The sequence below is a fragment of the Urocampus carinirostris genome, chromosome 5, assembly GCF_059441175.1.
Source record: "Urocampus carinirostris isolate Australia breed hairy pipefish chromosome 5, RoL_Ucar_1.0, whole genome shotgun sequence".
Taxonomy (NCBI): Eukaryota; Metazoa; Chordata; class Actinopteri; order Syngnathiformes; family Syngnathidae; genus Urocampus; species Urocampus carinirostris.
In genome coordinates this window covers 39,177,633-39,203,348 of record NC_142353.1, presented here as the reverse complement: position 1 = coordinate 39,203,348, position 25,716 = coordinate 39,177,633, and the positions used below count along the sequence as shown (strand labels likewise).

The window sequence follows — 25,716 nt, the reverse complement described above, 5'->3', positions numbered from 1 at the left end:
ACATGGTCTAATGGGATGGGCACTCGAACTGGGATTAGTTAAGCCTGAGGGTATACACCTGAGCCACTGTAAGACCTTTATGCAAACATCCTACTCATAGAACAGAGAAGCGGTTGAACAGTGTACTGTAAGCCTGCTTTGTCAATGTTCTTTGGTTTATCTATGCAAATAAGCCATGGCCACGAGGCTGAATCGATGCTTACCAAAATTTTGGCAAAAACCCGTTTTGACCGACAAATACAAATTATTAGGTGCCGTGAATACTTCTGTGTAATAAAAATCTGTTTTGTTTGCGCTTGTCCCAGTGTGGGTGGTAGTAAAATGTAGTCAATTCATCGTCTTTATATTTCTGTGTTCCCATACATGTCTTATTTTGGTAGTAATTTAAAAAAGGGGTTTTTGAATTAATTTTATTAGAATGGAATTTAGATTTGTTTCAATCTTTAAAATGTTAAAATTTGCATAACTTCAGATGAAGTAACTCCTATCATAACCACGCACTCTTGGCCAGGGCACTGCGTCAAAGCAGGCTGACAATGCCACGGCCATGAAGAAAATGTGTTGGGAAATGACTCACATCTTGAAGATCTGATTGGGTCTAATGGTGAAATGTTACAGGAGTTTAATGTGACGTGAACAGGATGATGCTCGTAAGAGTTTACTCCCAGGCCTGTTGACTCAATGTCGCAACCTGCGTCACAAAACGCATCCGTTCACTCCTGTTGTCCGGACATCTTGGGGCATGTGTTTGTTTTTTGTTTTTCAAGGTAAGATGATTCTCCCGTAATGATTTCTCGCACACAATGAGGAGTCATGACTCATTGAAGTTTGAGGTGGTCTGTAATTTACTTTGAGTGGACCTTTCTTCGGATATTTGATTTACACAGAAAACCGTTTGCGTATCACATCACACCTCATTTCCTTAGCATATTTGAAAGGTAATAATTGCCTGATTGCTGTCATTCCATTCACTTATGTCAACACAGATATAAATATGATCCTTTGATTCTGGAAACAATTTTCAAATAACAGAGGCAAAAAATATTGCCTAAATCATCCGTCATAGAAATGAGCTACACAAGCATTAACAGTGCATTAACCTCTTAAGACATAAAACACGCATCACTTCAATGCACATAAAACAAGAGCTAGAGTCTCAGCTTGTTTGTTTTTTGAAATTGTACTTGTAACGTGAAAGATCATTGCATATCCCTGTTTACAGTCTTCTCAGGCTTCTCCAGAATATTTATCAGACTCACCTTTTGAACTTTTGAATTGCAATGTTCTAAGATTTCCTCACATATGCAAAAACAGTGCATTCGACTACGGTATCAGATGAAGCCTCAGTGAAACCTGTTCCATCATGACTCCAATCATATTTGTCTTGTTGGCATTACGAAATATGTCTGGATTCCTCAGATTGATTTATTTCATTACATACTTGCTCTGAAATCATGACTCAATCCTACCTACATGATGGTTGAGGAGACCAGCTTATAGTTATGAGAAACCTTGATTAATGGCTTGATTATACAATCCCTCGGTTTGTAAATAAATATGAAGCTTGACTTCAATGTTCCATCTGTTATGTGGTTATATGTGTCATGTATGTTAACTTGGGTTCATGGAACATGTCACCAAGGCAGCTGCCAGGTAAACGGCGCGCCACTGCATGTTTTACTATGTAAAGCAGTTGAAAACAGATTCATGCTGAATCTTGCCTGCTTTAGTATAGTTAAAAATTATAGGAACTTCCTGGAAATGGTTGCCGCATTAGCGGAATGTCTAAAACTTAATTGTTTAAAGCCATATAAAAAAGTCAACTTGATTCTATGGCTGTGAGAAAATGTTCAGTTTTCATTCATTTTATTGTTCAGGGAGGTAATCAACACATTTTCAAAAATATTCCGTCTCAAGAGTTTATTGGTACGTCGTCTTACTAGATGAATGAGTTCCAGGATCTTAGCGCAAATTGCTCGTGTAATAAGCAAATTTTCCCAATATGAAATCAATAAAAACTATTTGGTCCGCTCCTGTCCTCACAAAAAGCATACACATGAACCTTAAATAGCTGCAAAAAACATTTCTGATCTCTAAAAACACATTCAAATAGTAATTAAACATAAATTATACAGGAATAAGATAAATAGGATGCTATTAACAAAACAACATGTGAGTTTATTATGAGCGCTGTAACGAATGTGTGTGCGTGCTGCTGAGGAAGGACTTGTTGCAAGGACGTTCACATACCTGTGAACTTACGTTTTCCCTGTAATTTTGTGTTTGTTTTTTATCATTTCACATTGAATCCAGCTCTGTGGCCTTGGGGGTATGGCGCCCGCCCCAAGACTGGGAGGTTGTGGTTCAAGCCTCGGCCGAGTCATACCTAAGACTTAAACATTGGTACCCGTTGCCTCCCTGCTTGGCATTCAGCATTATGGGTTGGAATTGGGGGGTTTGGTCACCTAATGACTCCCACACCTCAGTTGGGTTGAGCCAGGGGGCTTGGAATCCCCTCCTCTGTATCAATCTCCCCAAAAAAGAGCCAGAAATGACTAGCCACCTCCCACTAGGGGAATATGGCTGCGGTATATATAAATATAACATTGAATCCATAAAACAATATTAAAATGTTTTTTTCTTTAACTTTTTTTTTTTTTTTAAGCCCGATCTCGTAATGCCCATTTCAGTTCTAATTTGGTTCATCTGTCAGTGGTAGTAGAGAACAACGTCATCGTAGATTGCTAATTTTGTAGCAGTCTTCTACATACTTTTGCATTGTATTGTACGGTTTATTATAGTTTAATAAGGAGGATTTGCAATAATTGATAAAGTGGAGCAATCGGTGTTGGTAGAAGGACTGTTGATGATACACAAGCACTTACTATGCACTTAAAATTAAGGTTACTGTAACTTTAAATGAACATACAAACAAAAAAAGTTTGACAGTACATTGCTTCGAGGCCTGTAGTAGTTTGCATGCGCAAACTGGACAAGCTGATGCTGGCAGAACGCAATTACGAGCGGTCTTAAGTGATAGCCTCTGGAACTGCACATGAACTGAATATTCCTTCATATAGTGTGGTACATATTTGTTAAATAAAAACCCTGTGTATATCAAAATTCTCGTGTTTAGATGCGCTCATATAAAAAGGTACCACTGTAATTCCGTTCATGAGTCTCAGTGGTTGTGCTGAATTTGAAAATAAGACTGTCGTCGCTCAAGTCCCCCACCCATCCCCTATAAAAATCCAATCCCATCAGAAAGTAATGAGACGACGCGTCTCAGGGAAACAGCACTGGACCTGCTTTTCGGCCAATTTCCTCCGCCGTTTGTGCAAAGGGCAAACTTGCAGGTCCTGGTACACGTTGGGTGTTGGCTGTGCTGCGTGACTCATGTGGGCACCGGGCGTCTGAAAGTTTCATCAAATGTCTGGCACATGGCGCATTTGTCACCGGGGGCCGGTGACGCGCGTGGCTCTAAATTCTCCGCCGGCCGTCGATTGGATGCGTGGCCGATGAGGCACAGGTGAGGGCCAATCAATGAACCTTTGGAGGAAACGACACAGCGTGAGCAACTCTCACCAAATGTCTCAAAGTCACTTGTTAAGCTCCTCCTTATTATACCTTGCACTTGCGTCACCATGAATAGGAAATGTCTATTCGGTTAATGCCAGCTCACTCATAGTTTGGAACAAAGTGAAAGTTGCAAATTAATCACCTTCAAAGGCCTTTTGCATGGATGCTTTTTCAGAATTTAAACATACGAGAATTAGTACTTGATGTTAAATGCATCTCACTGTGCTTATTTGGTTAATTTTCTATAAACTTTTCATTAAGGGTATTCTCAAATATATATAATTTTTTCAATTAGGCCAAAAATGTGAATTCCAGAGGTGTTTTTCCCCCACAATTATGCAAATACTGAATGTTGCTAAATATCCTCCTGTGCCCTGGGACTTGATAAAGTTAGTCTCAAAGTTGACTCATCTGGCTTATTTGCTGTGGAGCTGTGAAGTCATTGAAGGATCATAACACTATCAAAACGGCGAATCCCATTTACACAATAAGTGAGGCAAGCTCTGAAACCGACAACGATCGTAGAAACAGCGATTGCTTACTCCTCATTTCTGCTTGGAAGTAGGCGTTTGTGGCTTTTCGTTTGTGTTTTTCGTCGCCTGTGTTGAGGTTATCATAATTTAGTCTGGCCAGCTCCCTGTTAGTTGGGTCTGCTGAGGGTTTTCTTCTTGTTACCACCCTATTGATGCTTGTTGTCTGCCCAACCTGTGTTGTCTGGCCGCGTCAATGCCGATTTTGCCGAGTTAGTTGGTTTATTCTCGGTGGGCATTGCATTTAAGACGAAGCTGCTTCTCGTTGTTGTTTCCTCGGTTAGCCTGGCTGCTCAATTTTGTGTTTTTGCTGTGTTTCTTGGTATGTTTATTCCCGTCCGACTTTGCATTTGTCGCCGTAGACGTTCCATACAAAACCTTCCTTAAACACTCGTAACGTCTTTAACTAATGAATATGTGAAACAATATGGTGACTTGCTTGCTAGGAAGACATACAGTCTTCAAATCGATTATCTCTAAAAGTAATTGGAATATACCGATGAAATATAAATCAATTTTATGCAAAGCCCATGTACTTGCCCATGTCTTTTCCAGACTATAAGTCGCAGATTTTTTTTATAGTTTGGCAGGGCGTGCCACTTATTCTCCGGAGAGATTTATATGTGATTATATGATTTATATTATACATTATTATTTTACTGACTTTTAAATTTGTATTACAAGAATATCATTCCTTATGCTTTTTTCACACTAAACCGAAAGAGGCCTCTCTCGGCCTGTGTTGCTCATTTCAACGTTGCCCTGTAGTGGGGGTGACATTTATCGGCACAATACCAGTTATTCATAAAAACAACTGAAAAGAGCAGGACATAAATGACACCAAAAAGAAAATCATATTCTGCAGATTACAAGCTGCAAATAGTGAACTATGCAGCCAGAAATTTTATCGAGCAGCAGAAAGAAAGTTTGGAGTTGGCAAGAGGCGGAGGTGACGATCAGTCTGGCTTGAGCAACGTAGAAGCCGAAGGAGGAGGCGGCGCATTGTCTACCTCCCAAGTTGGGGGAGTTGTTTACCGGTAAAAGCGACACAGAGAATGACAATTTATTTCGATAAGTCATTTGGACTGAAGCTGATAGCTTGGAAAGCATGTTCTTGATGCTAAAGTTATCTGAATAATTCTTTATATGTTACGCCGTTACTTGCATTACCAGGCATGTCAATCATGTAACATGAGTACGCCCAACACTTATTCAGCCTGTTATTCTCCATTTCATTTTTTAGTTTAAATTCAATCTTTCAAGATGACATGTATGTTTTAGATGTTGGATTTTATCCCATAAATGTCCTCCAATAATGCGACGGATACTCCAAGTGCGACCCATTTTTTCCTTCTTAACTATGTATTTTTTGCCTGGTGCAACTTACACTACGGAGCTACATATTGTCCTGAAAATGCTGTACTACTGCCTTACTATATGCATATTGAATCATTTGGGATAACCTTTAATAAAGCCATTAAGCACTAGGAGAACAAGCCACGGTAATGATTGGAAAACCAACAAAAACGAAGCGTCCTGTTCTTTACCTCTCATCTAAATGTCATCTAACGAGTCCTGGACGGGCTGGTGTACTTGCCTCAGGCTCTGCACCTCCGCAAGAACTTTGGGATCAAAGTGAACCTCGATGGTCGCACATTATATGATTGTCGCGGCGACCTTTGCTCTGTCTCATGCTTCATCACAGGTCAGCGTGTAATCATCATTGGAGTGTCCCGTAAGAGATAACGTCTCTTACGTCAAGGATTGCTGCATTCTTGCCAAATGATTGAGCAGATGTCCCATTCATTCACTGCTTTTCTTCTTCTGTTTTGAGGGACTTAAGAATAGTCACACTTATTAAAGAGCTCAGATATACAGGATTCCATCAAGAAGTAGAGAGCAATCTCATTTTAGCATAATATTGGTTAAATAAAGTTCCAAAAAGGAAACCCTGTTGGTCACATAAAGATGACATTATATATTGTCACCATTTCTTTATATACTGGACAGGCCAAAGTTTCAGGCTAATAAAAATGTGAGCAGCAGAAGTTATATATATATATATATATATTCTTACATTGCTGTCGTAGCTGGTTTACATGTAGATTGAATGTGTTCTCATCGTATGCAGTGGCAGAAACCGAAGTAGAGAATTTCCCTATGGAACTAATGTAGACCAGACTAGTGAATTAAATTGATTGAAACCAGACATTTAAATTGTATCACGTTAGAGTTTGCATTAACTATTCTTGTTTGAAACATATTTATCTTGCATGTATGTACTTCGATAAATAAAGTATTTCCTGTGGATTGTCCTGACGCTTTAGCTGACCTCATGGCACTTTGAATTCACATTTAGGCTCTGAAGTTTTTAACAACATCAATAACAATAAAGTATTTGAATATTGACAGATTACAATTAAGGTGTACACATACCATGTTAATTCTGTGGTATTCCATTCTCAAAATCAATAGCACCCTCAGAAAATAAAGGGAAGATTTTGCCATTGAAATCTACGACTAATCTATGACTTTTTAATGAGTAAACCTGGCTTGGAGATAAAATGAGTGCTATTGTAACCTCTATCGTTCCAATTGTAGTATATGCAAAACCGAAGTGATGCTGTAAACGCTCGCTTTGGTCGAGAATATATAGGGCATAGTTCTAACTACAGTTTATGGTCACGCTGTCTCACCAACAGTACTACTTGATGGAATCCTGTATATCTGAGCTCCTTAAACAATGTATAGTATGTTCACTGTTAAAACATTCTATGAGCAAAACTCACAAAACAAACTGTAAACACCTGAAAATACCAGACAATCAAGCAATTTGGGTGTGTGAGCGGTAGGGGTGGGCAAATCTTTGCACACACAGCGCATTTCCCCCTCTCACTCTCACCAAGCGCCCTCTGATCCAAAGGTAAATGTATCCGTATCTTTCCTTTTTTGGTGTATTTTGTTACATTTTTCACCCAAAAACTCTGCTCACACCTCATTTTGAAGCCATTATTTACCAAACAAATTACAGTCAAAATGAACCTCAACAACCTTAAGTATCTGCGCTAGGGAGACTCATTTGAAGTAGTATATTGTTAATATTGGACACAAGTTCCGGAATTGTTATTTCATTGATTTTGGCAAACCATCAAACGTCACAGTAGAATAAAATGCGCTGAAGAATTAGCTTTTGTCTGGAGAGAAGGTTTGGTGGTTTTCTTTCATTTTGTCTTAAAATATATCTAATGTGGATCTCAAAAAATAAATCTAAATAGTTTGCTTTCATTACTTTTCAGGTCTAAAATGTTCCTGATCCCTAGCTTAGGATTCATTATGAAGTAGGATCGAGGCGATACCATAACAGAGGCACCAATAATTCACTAGGGTAACTATGTGCTTTCAATTATTGTTGGGAACTAGCACTGTGAGTGCTGAACTGAGTGATTGTAGCACTATTGGAGAGAAAGACTAGAACGATGGATGCAGACAGGCAAATATGACAGGGGGAGGTAGCGCTAAGGTGTTGTGATTTTTAACACCCCGGCTCGCTTGACCTTGACAATGGATCGCTCTCCATCTCCCTCTATTGTCTCTATTGGCTCTCCTCTTAATGGCGAATGTGCCCGTCAAAATGCTGCCGCAGCAGCGACAGCGCACCGCCGCATCTCTGCTGTCGCACATCCCCCGCCACGTTCCCCCTCCTCTCCACCTTACCTCACGTCTGCTCTGTTTCCAGACAAGCGGGTTTAAAAAGTCAACTGCGTATTGAGCCGTCTAGACTGAAGTTGGTCAGCGAGCAGCCCTCCCCACCCCCGACTTGTGATTCGCTGGCTACAGTGGAAAAACGGATGAGGAGCAGGTGACCTTGCTGTGCTTCGTCCCTCGATTTTGGCTCTCTGGCCACGTTATGTTAACATATTCACATTGATGCAGCGAGGTCCCATGCACGCCAAGATAACACAGGTTTGGGATTTAGGGTAATTCGCACAAATTAATTGTCATTTCTAATATGACTCATAGTCTCGTTTCTAAACCCATTAGTTACATATACACTGCACGTGTGTTATATCTCACAGAGGTATAAAGCAAAAGTGAGTATCTTGCTGGGTTTCTTAATGTGCTAATTTTTTTTTAAATTTGCAGTACCCATGAAACCAGAGTCAAGATCGGACTTAAAAATAGCAGGAATAAATATCTCACCTTACAAAAATGTCTTAAAAATCAGGAGCACATGCAAGTTAAGCACTATATTAGATATATGGGGGCGGCAGTGGCTCAGGAGGTAGAGCGCTCGTCTTGGGATCAAGAGATCGCAGTTCAAATCCCGGCTCCTCCGTGTTACATGTCGAAGTGTCCTTGGGTAAGACACTGAACCCCTAATGCCCCCAATAAGCAGGTTAGCGCCTTACATGGCTGCACGGCCGCTATTGGGAGTGTGAAGCACACTGTAAAGCGCTTTCGGAAGTCTTGACTTGAAAAGCGATATATAAATGCAGATCATTTCATTTTCATTTCATATATTTAGTTTTGTAGTATGACTGGAGTCATGCTTCTTTAGTAATTTTGTACTATTTCTGGAGTTGTATTTGTTGTAGTATTTCAGATTTTTTTTGTATCTCTGAAGTGTTTTTTTTGTATTACTGTAGTTTTCTCCTTGTTACCCTTTTTGGCGTGACATTAGCTCAGGTAAAGCGCTCGTCTTGGGATCAAGAAGTCGCAGGTTTGATTCCCGGTCATCCATGTTATATGCCGAAGTGTCCTTGGGCAAGACACTGAATCCCTAATGCCCCCGATAGCAGGTATTTGCCTTGCATGCATGACGCGGCTATCGGTAATTTAGTGCGTAAAAGAGAAAAGTGAGAAGCACATTGTAAAGCGCTTTGGGAGGTCTTCATTGACTTGAAACGCGCTATATAAATGCAGATTATTTACATTTACCTTAGAAAAAAATCAGTTTTGAAGTAAAAAAAGGGTGAGCTACGTGAATTGTACAGATCCAAGGAGAAAATGTCTTGAGGTGGGGAGTGGGGTATAGTGAGATTTCCCTAGAGTGAACGGGTGTTTGAAGTGGTGCGTTTGAATTAAAATCAGTGTAGCACGCATGGGTAGGTGTACCGTATTTATTTGTGTGAAATGTACATTCCATTTTGTATACTTGTACTAGAGACAAATGATAGAGAATAGAGAAAACAAAGTCGCCCTGAAAGGTATGGAAAAAAAACGCAAAAACAACTCTGGTGTATCAGATGATGATGAATCGGACTTGAAGAACATGAAACCAATTCATTGTAAATTTTATGTGAGTATTATGTTCATAGTTGTTATTAAGTTATTTGAATCATGGCTGAATGTATTCAACGTTTGTCACTATCAATGCTTAATTTAAATGAGTCAAACCAACTTTTGAACCAAAATCAGAGGTGCACGTTATATGCAAATAATGTATTTCCTCTACACCATTCCCACCTTCTTAAGTCTTGACCCATTCGTATGCCTTGAAACTCCAATCCTACTCAGGCCTGCAGGTATTAAAGCCCGATCCAATCCGAGCCCCGACCAGTTAACTTAATTAGCAGGTTGAGAGATGACTGGAAAATTTCAAGGCAGTCCCACATTTAGATGGGTGAAAAATGGCCCACAAACCACAGCACCAAGAATCTAGTGTGGCAGTTTGAGATATAGAGGCAGATAGACAAAGAAAAACCATGACCAGTGGATAATATGTACATATATTTTTTAAAGGCAGCGAAAGAGAAGCCTGGCGCTACCCTAACATGATGAATGACCTTTTAAGCCCAACACTTCCCGAAATTTGGCTTAGGTCAGGCTTGGGGTTTAGATCTTACCACTGATAGAAAAAAAACCCCATCGACATGTCACTTACTGTACATTGTAAAACTATTGACATACTGTGAAGCAGGGGCAGCAGTAGCCCTGGGGCTCGTCTTGGCATCAAGAGGTTGCAGGTTCGGTTCCCAGCTCCTCCGAGTTATATGTCGAGTGTCCTTGGGTAAAACACTGAATCCCTAATGCCCCCGATGACCAGGTAGTTGCCTTGCCTGGCTGATGCTGCTATCGATTAGTTATTTTGTGTAAAAGGGAAAGTGTGAAGCACATTGTAAAGCGCTTTGGGAGGTCTTCATTGACTTGAAAAGTGCTATATTAATGCAGAACATTTACATTTAATAGAAGTAAATATCTGCAGGTTTGTGATTTTATATGTTGAACCTATTTGAAAAGTTTACACAGAAAGTACTTTTTCTATTCTATTAAATACTCTATAAGTGATGGTGACTGATGGTGCTGTAGTATTGGTCCAGAAAAAAACAAAAATTGTTGATGAGTGCTCTTAAACTTTATCAAATAGTCCATTTTCATAAAGTTTGTAAATCAAAAAATTACCTTTGAGCGGCTGGAATCAGGATGTGCAAAATTTTAAGAAAGCAAAGGCACTAGTTATCAACTTGTTAGTTGTTGTCATTTAATGTGGTGATTGAAAACCTCTGAGAAAATTGAAATGAAAATTTGTTTTTGACAGAAAAACAGTGATTTTGTAACGTTAAGATGGGAATGTAAAACCCAAAATTTGTGGAATTACCTCATTTGTTAATTGCCTTTATTATAAAAATGATTTTGTCTTAGTTTAAGATATTTTAACTTGTTTTTCTTCATATAAAATAAGACAGATTATACTTTGAATGAGCAAGATTCACCATTTTGCCCATTTTAATTGCAGATTTAATCTAGGTTTGAAAGTAATTGTCAAATTTAACCATATTTATCATCTTCTGAAAGAAATAATTAAGCTAATTATAGGAATGTGTTTTTTCTCATTTTGCTTGTACGACAAGTTAAAATAAAATGATTTACACGTGAATGAACAAAACAGGTTATTGGTTAACTTTCTAATGACACATTTGTCTTCCGTTTTGCTTTCCCAACATGTGTCCTCTGACATTTTTTCACATTTGCTGTGTCACGTCCCTTGAAGCTAATGCTTTTCATTTGGACCCCTGATGCTGATTGACCTGGATTCTATACCTCTCCTACATCTTTGTCTTTCCACAGCCCTCCCACTCACCTTCATCTCTGCTTGCTTTCTTTTTCCCACCCATACAGCCTTTCTCATCCTTTCATCCCCGGGCTGGTGGTCCGCCCCTGTGGGAGGTTAAGGGGCATTTTGGGTGAGAAGGCTGTCGGCAGGTTGTGCGGGCACGTAGCTCGCCTTTTCCCACAGCTCACGTCAAATGTTGCTGAACCCTGACCTCAGCGGGTCCTCTCAAAATCAGGGAGGAGCAGGAATTCAGCCAGCTAGGCCCTATTCAAAACTGGACTCTCCATTGGAGGGGACGAGGAGAAGAAAAAAAAAGAATCCCATCCAATTGTGGCCCGTGCCCCCCTTTTGTGCGCTGTTCAAGCAGGGTCGGGCGACTGGCCGCCGCTAGCCAGGACAAGACTTCCGAAAAGCCTATTCAGCATGTGATTTGACCCCTGGTTCCATTGCTGACTCACAGGGATCAAACACTGGGAACCTTTTAGCCATCTATTGAAACAAATCTTTTTAGCCAACTGTCCAATGGTCTGCAGTCATGTGCCAACGTTCGGTTAGCCTTTAACTTAAGTGGTTCCTCTTTTGTTCTTGCTCACTTTTGACTGTCACTTGTTGAAGTCTCCACTTTTGATACATGTGCATTCATGATTTCCAGTAGTGTGGAAATAGTCTTAAGCGCTAATAGTATCAAGACTCTATTGCTGCTTTGAAGATTCTTTGGAAGTCATTTGAAATAGACGGGATCAGTTTCTCTAATGGGTAGCAGCGCGTTAAAATTAACACAATTCTTGGAGAACATCAGCTGTCACTTTTGCCGCTCGTAAGCCCAAGTAAGGCAGCTTGCTAAACCAGTCTGAGGCTCTTACAACAACTGGACAACTGATTGAGCAGGTAGTTTAGACCAGAATACGAACTCTCCAAAGCAAATCAGTAAGTTCAGGATGGTGAATACAATGAATGGATGTCTTTGATAATCGATAACTCCCCCTTTCATGTGTGTCTATATTTCAAACAATTCTTGAAACGTTCATGATATGTGAAATGTAACCAACAAAGCAGTGTAGGGCGAAAAATGGCATGAGTTTTCAATTGGATGGTCTGCGTGTGTTAGTGTTTTTGCCCGAGTGAAAGCTTGCGTAGACCACAAAGCGATGCCTGCTTTAAATCTTTTGCAGAAGGCCTGCACTTTGATTGTAATGCCGCCTGCTGTGCGCTAAACCAGGGGGCCTGTTATAGCTTTCAAGCTGGTCAACTGTCAGGAGTAGTGCATGAAAGGGGACCTTAGAGTAAAAGAAGTGGTGGGGGTCTTTCTAGGGGGTCCCGCAGAAGGGAGGGCGAGGGTTGCTCGTGACGGACCGCCCGGATTCGGAGGACCCTCTGTGTGGGCTGACTCCTCGCGAGAAACTGAGAGGGAAGTGGTGAGAGGCTAGTTGTTGGCATGTCAGCCCCTGCAGCGTGGCACTCAGTCAAGGTGCCAGGTTGCACCCCCAAAAAAACAGAACGCCAAAAGTTATTTGTGAGAGCTTTTGGGGCTTTAACGAACAGTGTTACTGTAAAACTCTCCTAAGCCAAACCGGGGTAGAGAGCTTCAACCTCTGCACACCCTCCCCAGGTACTTAATCCTCATGGGCTTTTCTTCACACGGGCCAGGTCAACCCCCGGTGAAGGGGCCACTGCTCTGCCACTGAAGCTGACAATTATTTTGAATCCCACGTGAGAGGATTGTAGCCTGACTATTACTACTAATTGTACACTTTCAGTCCACTTCGAGCCTCTCAGGCACATGCTGTGTGGCTGCATGGAAAGGAAATTATCGCCACACTTAAGACCGACAAGAAGGTCTTCTGTTCAGCCCATCTTAGATTTACTGCACCTCTGAGGGGCAGCTCTGATCCAGCGGTGGCCACTCGGCTTTGAAGAGAAGTGTACCATCGCGGATCGCTTTGAACGTGCACCTAGCCAGGGCTGGGGGAGTCCCCCACCTTCGCGACGGTGGAGTAGGACAGTAAATCTTCATGCTGCTAAGCTTTGTGCTGCAGCATTGGGGACCCATGTCTTAATGCAGTACCTGCATAAGCCAGCGGGCTTCGGTTCCTGGTCGGCCTCGTTACTTTTACTTGCTGCTTCGGCCTCAATGCATTAAAGATGAAGTTATTGCAGGTACTTAACCTGGCCAAATAAACATCACTATTCTCAGCCTCTAACCTTTTGTTTCCGGAGGAAAAGGCTTGCTCTATGTTGGGTCTGGCTAAGGTATACATTAGGTCTGGCTAAGGTACAGTAATTTCCTCAAATGGCCAGTGCCTTGCTCATGACGTTTTCACTATGCATCTACTGTTTTTATTTATTTGCTAGTTGGGCTGTATTATTCGACACCTCCCGTCGATTGTGGCCCCGTTTGTTGTCTTTCACTGACCTCCCAAGCGGTCCCCTCTTGGGGACCTGCAGGCTTTTTCATGTCTTGAAGTAGGGCGGAAAAGCAAACAAAGGTGCACCTATTATATGGTAAGTAGATCTCATGTTACCTCACCATTTCAATGCAGCCACCATTGTGGGTGACTTTCCAGTTGACTGATATCTTGGCAGGGGCCGACATGGCAAGGGACAGCGTAATTGATTGTCTTGATATTTGAGAACGCCACTTTCCCTTGTTCATAGAAGTCTCAATGCTTCCTCTTGGGGACAAGGAGCCCATTTCAGCTTTTAAAGATGAATAAATAAAAACGAGAAAAGTGCGTGTTAGCCTTTTCTTTCCGTTGGTCTGTAATGCACACATGATCCGTAAGTAAGGCTTGAACAAAATATGTTGTTTTTGTTTAACAAAGCCCTCGCTGAAGGTTACTCAAATGAAAACCTCAAGGCTGAAATCAAGCTGTCTATCCAATGAGTTTATTGAGTAAAGTTCCCATTGCTCGACTGAGCCGTTTTGATGTTGCCTGCAGGAAAGTTTTGTCTGAAGGATAGCATATCGCTTTGAGTCAGCTTTTTTTGATCAGCTTCTCTTGTGTTTTGCTGAAGGCCAAACCTTCTCAAGTGAACATTTCCTGTTCTCCTTATTTTATGATCCTATTACTCAAACAGGAAGAGTAATATTAGTATTATTCGATATTATTGAATTTAATTTAAACTTCTCGGACTTCAGGGACCTCAGGCAAATAAATGCAAATGCCAGACTCAACAACGAAAAGCTCTCACACATCAAAAATCCAGAGCAGTGTGGGCCAATAATTGTTCTCTGAATCAGATCTGCAGCAAGAGTGCGTCTCCTAGATCTACATGTGTTTCATCTGGCTTTGCTCTTATCCTTTGCAGAATTTGTTCCACTTAAACCCCCAATATCATGAGCATATCCCTAGATAACTTGGACCAAAGCAGGTCACACTATCAGAAAAGCCCTAAACATCTGCTTCTGTCTTTCATTTACAACTATAACAAAGACCATAGTAAAAAGAAAAAAATAAATTTGTCAACAAGACTTGTATCCTGTCTTGAACAGACTTCATTGAAGACTGTTATCATAAGCTGTTCTTCTGTGTTCCTCTTCTCACGAGTCCCGCTTCTGCAGTCTGCCTCCATCGCGTGTCTAGGTGGGAAGTAGGCAGCGACTGGCACAAGACGGCAGCCAAGCCTATTTATCCTGACAGGATATCCCCTTTACTTGACACAAGTCGACCAGCATCAGATGTAGCGTTCCTGGCATGTTCCACGGAGAAGCCAGGTTGCCAGGCTTGGCCGTCAGTGACCAAAGCTGCCGCAGCTCCATTTGCCAGACTTGCAGCTTATGCACAGTTGACTAACTGTAAAGCTACTTCCTCAACACACCGGGTCACTCTTGCCTAGTAGCCCTTTTGAAAGGTTTCAGTGAAGAGATGACAACTTTGTTTGTTAATGTGTTCAACAAAGAACTGAATCTTCTGGCATTTAAAAGTGTTAAGGATTTCCATAATCATAAGCATAGTCCCATACTGTTTGGTGTCAAAGTAACCCACATTTATCTAAGATCAGAATATAGTATTAGATTTTGTTCAAAATGTTTGACGGTCCCTATCGTGCAATGTGCCTTATGTGTGTGTTGTTATAAGGTGGATGTAGTAAAGGACACCATGAGCGTGGGCGCGAACAGATTGTATTAGGTGTGCGTTTTAACTACAGCAATGGAACATGTAGCAAAGACTGTGTCTTTTAGAACGGTGCGTCTTATGAAAATAGAGTAATTACCGTAGCTAGTAGAAAACTCACCAGCAGCATTTTTATGATTTCATCAGTTACGATTGCTCAAGTAGTCTTTTGCAAGGCTCTAAATTCACTTTTGCATTCAAGCCACAAGCGCAGCTTTTTTACTTACAGGATTTAGTTGCACTGTGTTTTTGGACAAATTTGCATAACGTAATTCAAATAAATTTAATAATAATTGTGGGGTAATATATTTTCTTTGTGTGTGTGTGTGTGTCCTACATGGGGGTGCTTGAATGGATTGTTGTTCCACCGTCAAATTATTTACTTGCATTAGGGACCAGTTACAATTTTCTTTTTAGCACACATTTTTGAAATTGTTCACATATTGGTCCCCGAATCGAGCTCTTGTTTATCACTGCAGGGTTTTCTGATTCTTAAGTTTGTTTAAAGTTACAAAGCCACAATGTGCGGCATACAGGAAATATCCTATCAGTGGAAGCAGTGTCTGATTTAGACATTTCATTGAGGATATAGTTGGGTAATTTCCATTAATAAGTTTACGTCAGAGCGCTAATCAGAGCTTTATCTGGGTCTTTGTGTCCAATTTTTTTTTAATGACATGAAAGCACGTAAAAAGTAATTCTGGTTAGAGTGTTTACAGGGAAAACAAGGTGGTCTAGTTTCTGTTTACAAACGTGCAAATTTAAGGTTGTATATAAAAGTGCCAATATTTTGTCTATTCACATAGAGGCTTTTCCTCTAAACACAATTTAAAACACCTAAATTGAAACAGAAATATAAGCTTGGGGCTCTTGTAAAACATTTGGATTCTTGGTAAATAGATATGCCCTTTTTATACCAAAATAATTTAGTTGTACCCTTTATTAATGAACCGTGTATCTGTATGTTAGCTTTTGCCAAATCAGATCCCTTGACAAATGGCTTAACGTATAATAGCAGATGTTTGTTATAAGTACGACGGTTCTGGAATTTTGCCTGGTGTTTGTCTAGCAACAAATGTGGCGGAACGTATCAGTTGCCAGTTTCAGTCAAAGCACTCTTTTTGTTGCGCCCTTGAGTCAGCAGCAGAAAAACAACTGATGCAGGTTGTTATAGTTTTTGGGGGGAAACTGTTTTAGCACGTATAAGCCACTTTCTACCATGTATAGTTCGGTGTGTATGACCTAGAAGAGGAGAGACTGGATGACCCATTGGCCATTCTCGGAGCCATCTGGCAATAGTGTACTTGTGGCTTACCCTTCCCGTTGCCTCACGCAATTCCTTAAGCAAGCATAAGAACGCTTAGAGGACTTAATCTTAACGAAACGGGTTCGGGCCACACGGTCGGCGAGCCGGCGTGGATCCGCCCAGCCGTCGGGTCACAGGGTTTCTTCGGCCTCGGGACGCTAAAGCGGTTAGGAGGCCAAAGCTCCACCTGTTGTTGCTGGGACTAAAACCTCTGGACTGACTTTGTGCATGTTGGCGGACGGTATCATTATCTGTTGCAAAGGATCACAATCATTTTGAATGGCCAACTATGTAAAACAAAATGTGTCTCGGCTATGATGATCTACAACAGTACTGGGGCCATCTATCACAAAAAAAAAAACCACAATGTATAGTATTTTTTTTTCAGACTAGATTGTATTAGCTGCTATTTTGCTTGTAACTGCGTAAGAGGTGTCATTGACCAAATGCCTAACACCAGTGACAAAAAGTTACCGGACACCAGGGCAGACAACTCTGAGAAGTTGCCTGCCCAGCCATAAAGTTGCCTGCCCCATTTTTCCCAACTTGAAACACAATAAGACAACTAATCGCAAAAAAACAAAACAAAAAAACATTGTTGTAAAGTATCCAGGATTGCTAATCAGAATATATAATAGAACAACACTTTAAAATTAAGTTTATTATAAATCTACTTATAATATTCATTGCATGTATATGACATCGTTGTTTTCCATCTGCCATCAGTATGTACCTGTATTGACTCATTTTCATTCATGCAATGTTTGCGTTGCCTCGTCTGCTACAAGTTATTCGATGCAGGCTTCTGATTGGCTGCCGAGTATGCAAATTGACATACGAACCGAAATTTCCAAACCGAACGAAGGTTTCGAAATCGGATTAAAGCAAACGTTTGATTTGAAGGGGGAAAAAAAAAACGAATTTTTTTTTTTTTTAATTTTTTTTTTTTCTGAAGTTGTCGGCCACCCGGGCGGAGACGTTTTGTAAGTTTTACGGCTAACGTAAGAGATGCACGCCCCGGGCGTCCGGGCAGACTTTATTTCAAACACTGCTAACACCCAAACACTCAAAAGGTCCCCTAGTTCAAGACCGTGTGGAAGCATATGTTGGCCTGGAGAGGGTGGGGAGCCACCAGGTTGTAGTTGCCCAAGACACACTACAGGAAATGGTGCCCCTACGACCCTAGTGGTTAAGGGATCCAACCAACCACGTTTTTTATGATATGCCTCCCAACCAAAACAAAAGTAGTCTATTTTTATTACTTTACATTACTTCATGAAGAATACAAAGATTCATCTCATCTCATATCATTTAGCTGCACCACTTATCCTCAGTAGGGTCGCGGAGGTGCTGGAGCCCATCCCAGCACTCATCTGGCACTGGGCAGGGGACACCCTGAACTGGTTGCCAGCCAATAGCAGGGCACACAGGGACAGACAACTCGCTCGCTCATTCACACCTAGGGACAATTTTGGACCGGCCAATCCACCTGAAATGTATGTCTTTGGAATGTGGGAGGAAAACCGGAGTGCCCGGAGGAAACCCACGCAATCACGGGGAGAACATACAAACTCCGCACAGTAAGTCCGGTAGCTGGATTTGAACCCACACAGGAGGTTCCCAAGACCTTAGAACTGTGCCGCACACGCGCTAACCACTGCGCCGCCGTGCTGCCCACAAAGATTCATTATTATTATTATTTATTTATTTTGCTTGGACAAGTGATCTCTAGTCAATGCAGGGATTTATAGTTTGTAATCAATAAAGCCGATTTGTCATTACAAAATCCACTGAAACGGCATTCTTTTGGTATTTATAAAACAAACTCGTCCTGAAAGATATAAATGAACGCCAAAAAGCAGAAGGGAAACAACTCTACTGTATCGGATGATGAATCGGACTTTGAAGAGCATCAAATAAATGCATCCTAAATTTGATGTTGTCAATGAATGATTGTAATAATGGCCACATGTAATAAACGTTTGTCACTTACAATGCTTAGTTTGAGCCGAGAGAAAGTCAAACAATTTTAGATTAACTCTAAATCAAAATTTAGATTCAGATTCAGATATACTTTATTGTCATTCTTGTACACGTGTATACAGAATGAAATGTCGATACATCTGACCCGCACAGTTTCCTTGAATGTACAGATATAAATAAAATGTACCGAGTTAGAGTATTGAAGTACTAATAATATACTAAATAATAGCTATGTATAGTATTATACAGTAGTGCAAAGAGTGCAAGAGGAGCAGCTAACCAGATGTGCAAAATGGGCAGTCAGGTAAACAAGTCACTATACAATAACAATAACACTGGAGTACGATAGTGAATAAATGAATGAAAACTTTTATTTCAAACATAAAAATAAATTAGTGCAGAGAAGAACAGATGTCGCGAGATATACAGAAAAGTAATATGGTGTTTATGTATGTAAAAGCAACTGTTTACTGTGTTGTAAACTAGCATTAAAAGTATCAACAAATAAATGTTTCGTATCTCAACAATGACATTGGTATGGTGAAATTTAATGTGGCAATTCCAAATCAGTTATGAAGCATATGTCTACATTCATTTTAAATAAAACATATTAAAAAGGAATAATAGACTATTAGATTATTTTCATTCAATGGATAATGTCATTGAGTATTCTGGGGTGAACAGATAGTGCTCATGTAGGGTTTTTTAAAGCCTTCATGGAAGACGCGATACAAACGACTAGGTCCTAATATGAGCAGTATCTATAAAAGACTGTCTCATGTTCTTACTGTAGTCAGAGAACATCATTCAACTGATGGCTGATGTCGTCTGCCAAGGCCAAAGAACTGCCCTTTTGTGATTTGTGGAACAGGAGCGAGAGAAGCTTGAGCTTGTCTACACTTGCACAAGTATACACACCAAACTGAAGGCCTTTTGACTGTCAGCCAGTGCAGGGCTCAAAATCTCCCAGAAGAGGGACCTGCTACAGGCTTAGACGACCTGCCGGCCTGCCGTCAAGCCAGACAGGCAGCCAGCCGCATCGTCTGCAGTCTAGGTCTGGGGCTACTGCCCGCACCAATGCGGCTCATATTACCCAGACAGATTTTTCGAACACTGTTTGGGTCCGCTCGGCTTTCTCGCCGGGCCCCCGAGCCAAACACGGCCGGGGTGACTTAATCTGTCATTAAACTCACATTACACCCGGACAGAGGCTCAGCTCTCGTGGGGGAGGAGGAGGAAGCGGTGGCGCTATTGCTTGTTGGCATGGATGACCGTGTTCAAGGAGGCTAAGTCCATTCGACCATCAACCCATCTTGAGCATGCCAAACACACTCGACAGTGCAACACACTGCAGGAATAAACAATTTCCCTGCAAGGCATTTGACTGCAGGGGGGGGTTTAATGCCAAAGGCTCATTTTGTCTTCTAGGAAAATGGTCAGTGATCACTTACATTGAAATTGAAAGAAATGCTTACCGTATTTCACTTATAAGGTGCATAGAATTATAAGGCGCAACAACCCCCCCCCCTTTTTTTTTTTTTTCTTTTTTTTGTCACACATTTTTCATACTGGAACTGGACTATGAGGCGCCTTGAATTAAGACTGTTGTAGGAGCTATTCTGTTTACCCGTGTATAACCATTGGGCTCTTTATACACTAGCGGCATATAGTTCAACGATTAATCGGTCTAAGTGCCGCTGATTCAATTTTAATGTCAACTCATCATCGTTCGGGCTTATTATCGGCACCGATATTTGAGAATTTAACGAATATCCGTCGTTCTTTTCCATCCGACTAGCCGATTATTAAGTCTCGTGCAGCTGAGACTCTCTCTTTTACTCCAACCCCTCCTCCTTTCTCCTGCTATCCACCCTGCGCCTTCTGATTGGATAAGTGAAGCCACTGAAGCAGGAGAGGACGGCAACTTAGCTAACTTGTTCCGATTAACAGTGTCGGTGAGAAAAAAGCGGGTTTGTGATTAAGAGATGGTGTAAAAATTGTTTTAGAGAAGTACGTTCAGATGGAGACTGATAAATGAGCTCTTATTATCACATTAGTTGGTCAATTAGCGTGTCTGTGATGAAAAGAGAGGATGAAAAACACCCTGAAGTGGAAGTGATGAGCTCTTATCATAACACGAGTTTGTCAATCTTGCTCTAAAACAAGAGTGAGCACACTTTTCAATTTTCGAACTCTGTCAAAATTCCATTGCACTTTTTGTTTTGAAGTTAATTTATGTTATGTTGGTTTGTATTTTATTATTCAGGCTATTGTATAAAGTTTCAGTGAGCTATTTAAGTTTTTTTGTACGTATTGCTTCTAAGCCCAATTTTATTTCCTTCACTGTTAGCTTTTAGTTTAAGTGAAAGATTAGTCATGTTGAAAATATTTGCTGTAAAAGGTTTCAGATCACTATTAAACTTATTTGAATATGAATTCAAATCAAGACAAATCTTTCAAAATCCAGAGAAGAAAAAATGTTAGTGATCGTTCATCCTCTTGAGGGATATGACCATGGTAGGTAGATAGATAGATAGATAGATTATTCATATGCAGACTGTAAAAATGGGAAGATGCAAACACATTGTGAAAACACCAGAGACAAAACAAGTGAAGTGTCAACTGCACCTGCTTACTTCTTTTATTTTTTTCCAACAAAATAATCAGTTCCCAACTTCTCATTTTATTTTGGCCTCCTCGGCATCTGACCTCGTACTCACCTCCAAGTCAGCCAGAGAACCGGCGTGATTGCTTCCTTTTTTTCGTCTTTCAAGTTGCCGCCAGTCCTCAATTTGGCTGTTTTGGTTGTGCTTACGCGGTAAAGCGCTTGGATTTATTTGTGAACGAGTTCATTCGTTCACATCTCAGATACTGTGAAATGAACTGAAAACAATCAGTTTTAAGGTCAAAGACTGGTTATCACTAAAGAACTGTTTTTCAAGTGGGTTTCCATGAACTCAACTTAGGTTGTATTGACTTCTCAACGCATGTTGACTCTTGTTTGGATACTCTGCTCAATCCTGGCATTTTATGTAGCCATTTGTTTTTATTTTTTTTTAGGAGTGTACATTAACTTAAAAAGTCTTACACTGTTATTTTGCAGTACTTTATGTACGTACCTTCATAGCATATGCAACATTATTTATCCATCCATTATCTGCTCCTCAGTAGGGTTGCGAGGGTGCTGGAGCCCATCCCAGTCATCTTCAGGCAGTGGGTAGGGGACACCCTCAACTCGTAGCCAACCAGTCGCAGGGCACACAGAGATGGACAACCCACTCGCTCATACACACCTAGGGACAATTTGGACCGGTCAATTAACCTGACTAGCATGTTTTTAGAATGTGGGAGGAAACCTGAGTGCCCGGAGGAAAATCACGCAAGCATGGGGAGAACATGCAAACTCCACACGGGAAGGTTCAATCTCGTGACCTCAGAACTGTGCCGCGGATGCGCTAACCACTCAGCCGTCATCCTGCCGTGCAACATTAGTGTTGTCTTAAAATCAATTGCAGACCAAAAACATAGGAAAAAAAAATAATACGGTTAAAATTGTACTTTAGCTTCTCTTATGCTAATGAGTCTAGCTGCGGCGCTAATGCTAGTGGCAACGAAAATTGCTCCTTTTGTTATCACATCCTCTCCTCTTTATCCGGACCAAACTTAATGTGGAAAGAGAAAAATTAGGTGAGTGCGTTAGAGACCATTTTGAATCAATCTAATTTAAATCAAATCTAAATCTAATCAAAACTATCTATAAATCCCAATGTGTGTGTGTGTGCGCGCGTGCTTGTATGTGTGTTATAAGCTTCGAAACGGCTGAACAGATTTTTGTGAAAATGTTCAGAGTTCAAAACTCTTGGAGTTTCATTAGCTAGGTTTCTTGGCAAGCCACCAGCAATAAATACCAACAGAATTGATAAACATGTGCCTTCGTGCTCCCTCTAGTATTTATTTTGTATTGCCATCAAAGCTTATGCTGACATTTGAGACTCCTGCTGTATTACTGGCATCCGTTTTTATCCGATATAGGGCAGAAAAAGTCAGTTCGACAAAAGCAGTGGACACAAGAATTTTTTTTACTTTTTTTGGGGGGGGATACTTCCATTTCTACCCCCAACCAATCATATTTTGTGAAATCGCTTACGTTTCGTTACGCCTTCGAGAAGGCCCTGCTCCCCCAACTCGAAATACGATTGTCTGAAGCTTCAGCTTTTTCAACACTGACGTCAGGGCCTGCAGAACGGTTTGTGAAGGCCCCCCGGGTAGATTTCTGACCCTGGCAACAAGTAAGGGCTGAAATGTGATTGGTTAAATGCCTAAATATGAAAGCACACATCTGAAAGATGTGCAACCGGGGAAAAAGCAATGAATGAAAGCTGACAATTTGGAATTAATAAATATATATTGACAAAATATAATTACCATTACCTGATTCATTTTTTTTAGGTTAGCAGAGAAGGCCTTGCCCAGCACTGCATTTCTGTTTGTCTGACTGGTAAACGATGATCCATAATTGAACTTTTTGCTCACAGGTGAAGAAATACTTCGAACTGGAGCCGCTGGCCCGGGGTAAGCGTTGGATCCTGGAGGGCAGCAGCACGGACCAGGTGGATGCTGTAAAGGAAAGTTTCTCCCAGTTCATCAGTCTGCTGGAGGACAAAGACACCCAAGGCGCCAGGATATGACGGAGTGATCCGCGCCGAGAGACACGAACAATTCCCAAGTGGTCCAGCACGGAACACTTTTATCAGGACTGCCTTCCAGGGGCCTTCAGAAGCACGTAGATCTTTGTCGTCACGATGCTCCTCTCGCACAGTGTGTCAAGGTTGGCTTTTTGATTTCTAGTTGACACACCCACGTACGCAAGAACACTCACAAAGTGGAACCCAGGTTGTATGTAGATAAGTAACTTTTACACTAAATTCTCTATCAATAGTTGGTACTTGACATCCAAGTAGGAACTATCAATGTTTTTTCCACTGTGCCCATGTTGTGCAAGCTGATTTCGTACCAGCACGTCAACGTGCGTCGTTATATTAAACCTGAACCTCATGGAGCATCACTGTGCAGCAGGGGTCAGGGACAAATGGCTCGCGAGCCAGTTATGGCTCTTTTCATGAGTACATTTGGATCGCAGGATTTTATGAATTAAATGAGGGTGGAGCCCAGGCGGGATCTTATTAATGAAGCCCATGCTAATCTTCTCTGTGACTGGGTCGGTCCAGAAAATACAGGGCAAAGTCTTACTACAGTTTACAGTCCTGTGTTACACCAACAGACCCTGTTTTGGCTGTACGTCTCTGGAATCCTTTCTATGGAAGCTCATTAAACGTTGTATTTAATGTTGAGACACTTTATGATGAAAACCCACAGAACAAACTGTAAACACTCAAACACACCAGCCATGCACCCTGAGTAATTTGATTAAGTGAGCAATAGAGGTGGTCTTGTCTCTGCGTCAGGTATGGCTCTTTTCATGAGTACATCTGTAATTGAGATAAAATTCACTATTTTAATGCATTTAGGTCTCGAGTGTAACATCGTGTTTCTACCACTAGCAGCAGGAGCGCTGTAGTGCTTCTTTACCTTTAAGGCTGTTAAGAAGGAATGTCAGTAGGGTTTTTTTCCAATGAAATCATCAGTATAAATATGGGAGTGGGACGTCTGCCTTCTGCCATTTCCTGGATATTTTTTCATGCGTATTTTGTGCACATTATGTAAAATTACGAATGATAAAATTGCGCTTGAGGACTTCTATAACAAATGTAGTTTTCAAACAAAGATGCCGAAGATTTTCATCCACACAACGGATTGGAGGACGAATAATGAGCACGCGATTCCCAAGGTTACAACTGTGACCATGTCACGTCACTGTTTGCATTATTTTGTGTCATTTTTATAAAAGAACTCTACTTACACAATGTTTTTAATCCAATATGACAAAAACGACGGTCAAAGTGAGTTTTATTTATCTTAAGTAACTACGGGAAGACACATTTTAAGTGGAATATTTGTTGATCTGGGACACAGGCCGTGGCATTATTAGTTTTTCATCAAATCATCAAACGTCGTTCAGTGAAATAAAATGCACTGAAGCCTTAGTTTTTTGGCTAGAGACTGGGTTTAGCAGTTTTGTTGAATTTTGTCTTAACATATTAAATATAAATATTTTGCTTTTATCGCTTTTTGAGTCAAAAAGGTTCCCGACCCCTGCTGTACAGTTAGCATGTCATAGCACTAGAGGCAAGATTGGGGCTAAAAAATCCGACCCGGGCCCGCGGGTATTAAAGCCCGAACCAGCCCGCACCCAACTGATTATCTTGAAACAACAAATGTTTTATTTGTGAGGACTCGGGAGGAGGAGGGATGTTTTGGGCCGACTCCGGTCGGGCTCGAACTTTACATCTCGCCTCCTACACAAGCCATGGCGTCGATGCCATTTCAAAGCTTTTAGCAACGTGCACACATGCTGATTCGTCTACACGATGCCGAAGAAGAATTCCGGGAAGTTCTTCTGTCGAGAAGCCAACAACCAATATGAGTATTAAGTGTAGAAAATAAAAAAGTCTTCAATATGTAGTTAAATAAAGCTGGAGTTTTGCAAGGGCGAATTAGATGAGTTGAGAAATAAAAGTTAGTTTTATTAGGCGGGGGGGAAAAAATCATTCCAGGAGACTATTGTTTTATGATGTGAATTGAGCTGTGAAATCGTCTGAATTATTGGAAGGAAGAGCATACACACTAGGACAACCCAAGTCCAAATAAAAAAGTTGGACTTTTATGAGAAAAGTGTCCTTGTTTTGTTACCCGTTTCCGAAAATAAGATCTTATGCTATAAATATGACACGCTTTTCATTTTGCCACTTCAGTCCAGTTGCAAAGTTTACGAGTTTACCAGGATAAATTTGACACTTGTTCAGTGCCAGGGACGGCGATAGACGTCCAAATCGCATTTTCTTCTCTTTCTCACACTCTCTCTCTCTGCATCTTTTTTCCTCCTTTTTTCTCTCGTTTTCGGTTTTTCTCTCCCTCCTCGTCCCTTTTTTCTCTTTTTCTATCCCTATTTCTTCCCTCATTTCTCTCGTTCTCTTCGTTTCTCTTATCTTTCTTTCTCTCTTTGTATTTCACTCTCCTTTTCTCTTTGTT

General features: G+C 40.9%; 1 protein-coding gene across 2 annotated transcripts in view; it reads left to right on the top strand.

The window, feature by feature from the left end:
- LOC148366363 (ADP-ribosylation factor-like protein 15) overlaps window positions 1-25,359 on the top strand; it is a 115,587-nt gene extending 90,228 nt beyond the window's left edge. For both annotated transcript variants that reach the window (XM_088336795.1, XM_088336796.1), the window contains exon 5: window positions 23,103-25,359. In XM_088336795.1, the coding sequence (XP_088192921.1) occupies window positions 23,103-23,255 (153 nt within the window). In that variant the 3' untranslated portion in view covers window positions 23,256-25,359. The remainder of the gene's footprint in view (window positions 1-23,102) is intronic.
- Window positions 25,360-25,716: the final 357 nt, after the last annotated feature.